This window comes from Pelecanus crispus, chromosome 12 (genome assembly GCF_030463565.1).
Source record: "Pelecanus crispus isolate bPelCri1 chromosome 12, bPelCri1.pri, whole genome shotgun sequence".
NCBI lineage: Eukaryota > Metazoa > Chordata > Aves > Pelecaniformes > Pelecanidae > Pelecanus > Pelecanus crispus.
In genome coordinates this window covers 9,930,514-9,939,270 of record NC_134654.1, presented here as the reverse complement: position 1 = coordinate 9,939,270, position 8,757 = coordinate 9,930,514, and the positions used below count along the sequence as shown (strand labels likewise).

The following is an 8,757-nucleotide window of genomic DNA, read 5'->3' as shown; positions in this document are numbered from 1 at the left end:
AAGACAAGAGTAACATAAGTGAGTTTGAGGTATTACAGGAACAATGTATTCATCTGGTATGTGCGCTATAAACAGTCTGAATACTGAAAAAATGCCAACTGTCTCACACTCATATGCCACATAATTATGTTATTTAATTTTCTACTTCACCTCCAATGGATGCAAAGTTAATCCACAGTTCATTCAGCCAGCCACGTAAAGGCTGCAGACCACTTACAATTTCACCCTTATCCTAAAACCAGTAGGAACCATGTACAGCTATTAATAAAAAAGATATGCAAAACAAGATTAAAGCACCACATAAAAAGTCAGATATGAGACTGCACTTTCCATAACGGAAACTTCACTCTCCGGAATTTTGGAGCCTATGAGGAACCTCGGCAAATTCCATCACTGTCAGGCCACAGGCTGAAGGAAATGCTCTCATCTGCAAACATTTGTGTAGCAACCTCAAAACACCAAGTAACAGGCACTGACAGTAACACTGGAATGCAAATGTGGCAAGTGATAGGAAGTTACTCCCTTAGAAGAACATCACTGCTCATGCAGGGCTTCAAATATGACCAGTTCCAAGTTCCTGCCTCCTACCAATCTTAAATTAGAAACACTCCCTAATCAATCAGAGCCCAGACTGAAAAGCATATCATCTGCTCACTGAGCTAACACAAATGTCATTGATTATGTGGAGCATAAGCGGAGCTTAAAGATGTGTCAAGGCCCCAGTAACTACTTATGTTTAAAACTAGCACGGATACCCAAATTCTAACGGCAGCACCAGAATCGCACCACTTGCATTGTAACGTAACTACTTACAGTATTTTGTGATGTATCTTTTATTGTTTTCATTTTATAGGGTGAAATAAAGGTAGCTAGAGGAAGAAACAAAGGTTTAGACTCCTGAAGTGCAAACATATTACTGGTTTTATTATCTTAACATTTAACCAGTCAGTAGGGCAAGAAAAGCAGCCAGACTCCAAAACAGCCCAGCGCAGGCCCACCCAGCCGTGCCGTGAGCGGCCGCCACGCCTCTCCGCCCGCCCCTCCTCGGCAAAGCCCAGCCCCGCCGCCCCCAGGGCCCGCCCGGCCGCCTCCCTGCTGCTCCTCAAGGGCCTCACAGAGCTGCCCAGGCCGCCAGCGCCGGCTGGAGAGCGCCCACAGCACCCACCCCCGGGTAGGCCGCCCCGCCGGGGCGGGCAGCGCGGGACAAGACCCAACCCCGCCGGCCTTCGCCGTCCCCGCCCCGTGAGGCGGCCCCGGGAGCACCGCCCTCCCCTCACGGAGGCGGCGGGGGGACAGGGGCCGGGCCGGGCCAGCCGCCACTGGGATGGAGATGGAGGACGAGAAGGCCGGGCCGGCGGCAGGCGAGAAGCGGGAATCCGCCGACCCCCCGGGGACCGCTGCTGCCGGCGGCGGCGGCGGCCATTACGAGCTGCCCTGGTGAGCGACGGAGGCGGCGCGGCCTGCGCGGGGGACGGCTGCTGGCGAGCGAGCCCGGCGGCCGCGGAGCGCCTGCGCGATGGAGCCGGGGGCGGGAGGAAGGGCCGGGAGCGCGCGGCCATTGGTGCAGAGCGGGGCGGGAGGCGGGGTCTGGCGGGGCCTAGCCTATGGAGCGAGAGGGGGCGGGGCGAGCCGGTGGCGGGAAGGTGAGGGCCTGCGCGGCGCCTCCGCTGAGGGGAGCGTGTATGCCGGCCCCGGCCCCCCTCTGCGGCCCGGCCCCGGCCCCCCTCTGCGGCCCGGCCCCCCGGGCCTTCCCCTCGGGCCCGCTGAGCTGCAGGAGCAGCGGGGAGAAGGCACCGGGCAGCCTCGGGGGGAAAGCAAGAAGTCCCTCTGGAGCCCAGACAAAGTCAGCCCTGCCTTCTGGTAACCAGAGGAGAGCGCCCGGGGCGGCATCTCTGCTTAGCCCTGGTACCAGACTGAGGCATTGAACTCCTGTCCAAGTTAGCGTGTTTTTCGTCCTTTTCCTTCGTTACACTAATCGAAGTAAAACAACCATTATGGCATTAGTGTTGTGGAATGCTGCGTTTGGCAGTTGGGGTGGACCCTGCAGCGTTTGCGCTGAAGACACATCGAGTCATCGTTGTCCCGTGTTATCTTACTGCCATGCTCCTTTTCTAGCAGCGTAAAGCGCTGTTAAAGTTTTATTAGATGTGCTGAAGTGTGTGGGGCTTTACTTTTACAGGGTGGAAAAATACAGACCCATGAAATTATGTGAAATAGTTGGAAATGAAGATACTGTGAGCAGGTTGGAGGTGTGTAGCTGTCCCTTTATCTTTTTATGGGTTAGCTCAAAAAACATAATTCTGCATAGATCTACAAACCAGTAAAAGCACTTTTGTATTTCTACATCCATACTTGAGTATATGGAAAAAAACCTTTCTGATTTACTTGAGAAATACACGTTTTAGGACACATTTGAGTGGTGTTCTAAGGAAATATGGCTTTTTGAATTGGGATATTGTTTAAATTGGCCCTGTTTTGATACAACTTAGAAAATTTGTAGCTGTTGTAATATTGTTTCAATGAATAAATATAATTTGTATAACAACAGAAAGAAACAAGAAAGCAAGAGTACTAAAGACCTATGGGATTAAGTACTTATAAGTTTTTCCATACTATTCTGGGCACTGACTTTTAATGGTCCAATTAGGAAAAAATACAAAAGCAGCAAAAGAAAGCAAGCAGCAGGGAAGAAAGGAATGGGTTAGCTTTGTTTTTCATGCTTAGAATAGAATTGGAAACTCTTTGTTCCCACTATTTTCTTATATAATTTTTTATTATTGTTCTTTCTTAGGTCTTTGCAAAAGAGGGGAACGTACCAAATATTATAATTGCTGTAAGTATTGCTGTGTTGTACTGTATTTCACTGCGTTGGTCCTGGCGTCTGAAATCTAGCCACAATAGCCTGCCAGTATAGATTTGCATTGTGCCTGAATATATTGGTAAGGGAGATGTTGATTGTATGGTCATGGAGCAGTGTAATTGGCAGAATACAAAGTAGTGAACAACTTTTTGTTAAAAACTACTTGGCCCTCAGGGGCCTATTGAAGCACGTCTTGTGCTTCTCCCTGCAGCGTTTCTCTCCTCTCTTGGAGGCAGGATCCTGAACTCAGGCAGCCTCTAGTCTGATACTCTCTGTGCAGTTCCTCTGTGGCAGCTGTTTTTCATGACTGCGGAGTTTTGTAGAGAGTACACCTTAGAAAATGACATTAAACTTACCAGCAATTGCTGCATTGTTGCATTCCTAGGGTCCTCCAGGAACAGGTAAGACCACCAGTATCCTCTGCTTGGCTCGTGCTCTGCTTGGTCCTGCATTAAAGGATGCTGTTTTGGAGCTGAATGCCTCAAATGACAGGTAAGAATGAATAAACCTTATTATACTTTTAATGAGGAAGTAAATATCCATTTTTATTTTTAGTTCAACTCAGGCTGGCTTGATAGGCTTAATGCTATATGAAGGCCTCTAATACTTATTTTAATGCAGTTTTTCCAACTAAAAGTTAGGCAATCTTTGGCGTCCAGCTATCAACATAGATATTATTATTTGATGTTTTATGAACTTGATAGATACTTTCACGTACAAAAATAGAAACAGATGGAGTGCAGAATCCATAACAGTACTGGTTTCTTGAATTTACTTTAAAGAGTTGAGCTTCCAGCGTTCATGAAATCCTCCTAAGAATGAAAAGTGAGCAAGTTGGTTGTAATGAAACTCTTCAGTGCTTAGGAAAAGAAGTGAAGTGGTAGAAATTAGGGCCGTAAGGGCAGTTGGGGATTAAAATGTAGGGTAAGGGTGTTAGGTATGTAGGGGACTCTGACTCTACCCCAAGGATCAGGCACTAAGGGCTGATTATAATTCTCAAGTTCTGTAGCAGACCCATCCCGAAGTATTCTGAGGACATTTCCTAGAGGGTTCTTTATGAGTACAATACATTTTACCTGCCTTTGTTAATATCCATTATAGAAGAGCTATAGAATCACAACATTCATTTTCTAAACAGAACAAAAAAGTAAGATATTTTATTTTTAAAAGTAAGTCTTTGTTGGGACTCTGTCTAGGAAGGCACCGGTGGTGTGCTAAAATGATGCAGTCTGTCCAGCTGTTTTTCTTAAACTCTTCTGAGTTATAGCTGGGTCTGTGGATGTAGCTGTATGAAGTACTGGCAGAGTAGCAAAGCAGTGTTAAATGCTTCTGTCCTTGTTCATTTATTACCCCTACCTTTTGCCAAACATAAGTAATTTTGTGGCAGTACTGTAAGGTTACTGATACTGTTAAATTATTTTTTCAAAGCCTCCAAAAATGAGGATTATTGGTGTTTAAATCTGAATCAGTCAGGCAGTTGGCTTACCACATGGTTTCACAACAGTTATACTGGCACAGCTGAAGGGGCAGGAACAAACAGCAGGAGAATAGGGAGCTCAGGAGTGCTTCAGCCACTGTGGCTGCTGAATAAAATCTATTATGTGATTTCACCCAACTGATCATGAATCACTTGAATTATTGTTCCAGAGGCATTGATGTTGTGAGAAACAAAATCAAAATGTTTGCCCAGCAAAAGGTCACGCTTCCAAAAGGTCGGCATAAAATAATCATCCTTGATGAAGCAGACAGGTACGTTGTTTTTTTCTTGACCTCAGCCACTATGTGAAATGTGTTGCATCAATCCTGTCTGCGGAGCTGCTGTCTTGAACAGTCTTAGATGTTTCTATCAGGCTATCAAAAATAATTAGTTAGGAAATAAATATACATTGAACAGGGTTCTTATGAGATTACTCATATCAAGCAGAGATCATTGCTTCAAAGGGTGAAGCACTTTGTGATTTAGCTGAATGTGAAATAGCATCTTCCAGTTTACTGGCTCTTTCCATTGGAAAAGAGTCTGGCTTACATAGACAATTTCACTGGGTGAAAATGGGACATTATCCTCCATCTGCATATAAGTAGTAGTATTCTTAGCAGTATTCTTCAAAGTATTAATGATTTATTTTTGCTTGTTAGTTTTATGGAGGTCTTGGTGACTACCTGCGTTGCAGGGTGATTTGTTCACATGACTAGAAAAAGCTGCTTAGTTTATCAAGCCAGAATATCAAGTAATTTACAAAGCACTGGTTTAATATCAGTAAACTCTGAAGCTTGTATAAAAATAGCAATTAGGCTGCACCTATAAGTCAGTGAAGGGCAAAATCTGTCCTAACTCTTTTCTCTCCCAGCATGACAGATGGAGCACAGCAAGCATTGAGAAGAACAATGGAAATTTATTCCAAAACAACGCGCTTTGCACTTGCGTGCAATGCCTCTGACAAAATCATAGGTAAAGTGCTGCTAGTCCCTGGGAGTTTTTGTCATATGTTCTCCATACTGTTGGCTAACTTCCAAGGCAGTTTTCAGGAATACCTTGGACCTGCTTGTTGCAAGAAACCATGGTACTTCTGAAAAATCAAACCATGTGTACATCCAGCTAATAAGAGTATGTTTGTGTAGCCGGTGAACCCTGTGAACAGCTGGTTTTGATGGATAGTGGTACACATGACTGCAGAAGCTGATTTCTCGTACTTTGGGCTTAATCTCTGTCCAACTCTGCTACAGTTTAAGATGTTTGATGTATTGTTTACTGGGTATTGAACCCCTTTTGTTGTCCTTTCTGAAACATAATCTTTAAGTTTGCCTACAGGGTAACACATTGTAGACCTTTAGACTTTTCTTGTTTAGCCATTAAAATAGCATGATATACATTCAGAAAACCAGGAGAACTGAAGAAGCTGAGCTTTGTATATATTTGCACTTATCTGGGAAAACTCAAGTAGCATTTGGGCTCAAGTGAAGGACTATAACAATTGTATATGCTTAAGGAGATGCTATATTCTGTTTGGAGCAGACATATTCTTTTTCTTTAAAAGATGACAAATAAAGAGTTGGAAACTGAAATAGCTTCTTCCAAGATGCAAACAAATGTTTGGGTTTTTTTTTTTGAGAAAAGAGGGAAATGCTAAGTACACATCTCTGTCTTCAGAACCTATTCAATCCCGGTGTGCAGTGCTGCGTTACACCAAGCTGACAGATTCACAAATCCTTGCAAGGCTACTGAAAATTGTTGAGAAAGAGGATGTACCATATACAGATGATGGTCTAGAAGCCATTATCTTCACAGCCCAAGGAGATATGAGACAGGTAAGAGAAGAAAGGCAGTGAAACAAAGACTTCTGTTTAAAGCAAAAAAACTTTTGAATTGTGGCTCTTATCTTTGGAGAGGTAAAGCAAAGGGGATGTGACCTGTGGCACAAGAGTAACTAAAGTATTTGATTTTCTGAGGTTTAAAATGGATCTGCTCCTTAAAAGTGAATTGGCGGGAACTGGATACCAAATTTGAGGGAGGAAACAAAGTCTGCATACATTTGTGGTTTGCTCTGTTGCTCAATTGAAAACTGCTTATTTGGCATCATTTTCTGAAGAGTGTATTTCATCCTGAGGAGGGGAGTGAGAAGTAGAGCACTTCAGAAAATAAATGAAGTCTTATTTTTTCTTTCACAGGCATTAAACAACTTACAGTCCACATATTCTGGATTTGGCTTTATAAACAGTGAAAATGTCTTTAAGGTTAGTAACAGCGTAAAACAGTGATGCTAGAAGTTTAGCACTACAGCTGTGTGACAACTTCCATCAGATATATAAGCCTTGAAAGTGCTTTGCCAGTTTGCAGACAGCACTATGTACGTAGCAATTACAGCATTAGGCCATAAAAAAGTGCATGTGCCTTTTGAAAAGGGAGAGAGCGCTAGCAGTCCCTAATGGCACGTCTGAGACTTTGTGGCTTTCCAGCTCTCTCAAAGTACATGAATCACATAACTGCTGGGAAATTTCACAGTGATAACTTTTGACCGTATTACTTGGGTGTTCTCATTTTGTGCTATTGAGTCTGCCATGGCAGGATAGCTGTGTTACCAGAAAAGTCACATTACTTAAAACTTAATCTGTATTATAGGATGTGTCTGATTCACTACTTCAAATGTATAGAAGCTTGGTGAAAATACCAGCGGTTTAATGCAGAGTCTTCTAATATTTTGAAGTATAATATTTCCCTTTGATATAGGTATGTGACGAGCCTCATCCTCTGCTTGTGAAAGAAATGATACAACACTGCATAAATGCAAATATTGATGAAGCATACAAGGTTGGTTTTCATGTGTTGTGTCTGCATAGACAGATGCTTTTTCTCTACAGAACTCTTTTTTGTTTCGAAGAATTCACGGTGTGTGTTGTTTTTTAAGATAAGGGCAATACCATGCAGATGAGTCAATGAATTAAATCCTTTTTATGCAGGGGTCTGTTCAGATGAATAAGCCAACAAGCAAACAAATAAGTTGTATTGAAATTACTTGCTAAACAATTGAGGTTAAATCACTTGATAAATAGTACATGCAGTTCCAGTAGTTATATACAGCTGTTCCAAAAGTGAATATACTTGACTCACCTGATAAGTTTTGCAGATAAATGAGGGATTATTCTTGCCTGCACAGATTCTTGCCCACCTGTGGCGACTTGGATACTCTCCAGAAGATGTGATTGGCAACATCTTCCGTGTGTGTAAAACCTATCAAATGCCAGAATATCTGAAACTGGAATTTATCAAGGTTAGTACTAACCTAGTTCCTGGTGGGGTATTTTGGGCCTTTTTAAGAAGAGGATGTGATCCCTAATACAGGGGCTGCCTCAGGGTTTTTCTCTTTGAGATTTGCTATGTATTAGTGTGAAAAACGTATTTCTTAACTTATTATTACTGCTTTCTTTCCCACTCTCCATCATCAGTTTGTCAGCAAGAATGGTCACTTGAAGTTTAATGTCTAACCACCCACAGAAGTGCCAAAAGTCACTTTAGTGATCAGCTAGGATCAATGACAAACATAATGCTGGCTGAATTTATTACTTACATTAAAGGCTTAAATAACTCCTTGAGAACTTTCTTCAAGCGCATACTTGATTCTAGTCCAGTAGATAGTAAAATATTAAATTATATTAACAGCCAGTTGACAAATGGTAAACTGGTATAATGGAATAATTCCTAATATTTGAAACCTGTCCTCAAATATATGCACCTTGTTTCTTATAAAGGAAATAGGGAAATACAGGCTTTGATTTAAAAAAAAAAGGCATTCTGGTTGGTTTACATGAGAAGATACACTTCTCTGAAGTTTGAGTGACTTGAAGCTGGTCTCTTAGCAGGAAGGGATATGTTCTATTTAGTCATCAGTCATACTATACATAGACTGGGGAAGAAAACAGAAGATTTTACAATGTCTTTATCACCAGGAAATTGGGTACACTCATATGAAGATAGCAGAAGGTGTGAACTCCCTTTTACAAATGGCTGGACTGCTGGGCAGGCTGTGTCAGAAGACTGCAGCCCCTGCAGCAAGTTAGATATTTCACTGAGCTGAAGCCTGCGTTCTGGAAGGTGAAGGCCTGGTGTGCAAGGTCAGCAGTGTGTCCTGAATTCTGCATGCAAAGAGACCGTTCCCTTGGTTTTGCTAAATCACAGAAAAATAACCAGGTTCTATTGTAAAAATGTTTTGTACTGTTTTATTTAGACCAATAAAGCTTTAAAATTTGCTTTAACCCAAGAACTCTTACCTGTTGCATAACCGAGGTAGAAGAGAGGACTGTGGCAGTCCAGAGCAATAAGGTCTGTCTAGCGCACTCAACAAAACTGCTTATGTCAGTGGTACTGAGACTTAACACCAGGAGAAACAAAAATTGAATCCCCT

General features: G+C 42.7%; 1 protein-coding gene across 1 annotated transcript; it reads left to right on the top strand.

Annotated features, from left to right (window-relative positions):
• The first annotated feature begins 1,324 nt into the window (after nt 1–1,324).
• RFC2 (replication factor C subunit 2) lies at nt 1,325–8,559 on the top strand. Its single transcript, XM_075719895.1, has 11 exons — nt 1,325–1,437; nt 2,180–2,249; nt 2,792–2,833; nt 3,246–3,352; nt 4,508–4,609; nt 5,209–5,309; nt 6,009–6,166; nt 6,527–6,592; nt 7,086–7,166; nt 7,513–7,626; nt 8,303–8,559. Exons 1-11 carry the CDS (start codon nt 1,325–1,327, stop codon nt 8,411–8,413), a joined length of 1,065 nt encoding a protein of 354 aa, XP_075576010.1. The 3' UTR covers nt 8,414–8,559.
• Nucleotides 8,560–8,757: the final 198 nt, after the last annotated feature.

Coding starts and splice junctions, on each gene's coding strand:
- RFC2 (XM_075719895.1), top strand. CDS start 1,325: ATGGAGATGGAGGACGAGAAGGCCGGGCCGGCGGCAGGCGAGAAGCGG. Junction 2,250..2,791: donor ATACTGTGAGCAGGTTGGAG/GTGTGTAGCTGT, acceptor GTTCTTTCTTAG/GTCTTTGCAAAAGAGGGGAA. Junction 7,167..7,512: donor ATATTGATGAAGCATACAAG/GTTGGTTTTCAT, acceptor TTGCCTGCACAG/ATTCTTGCCCACCTGTGGCG.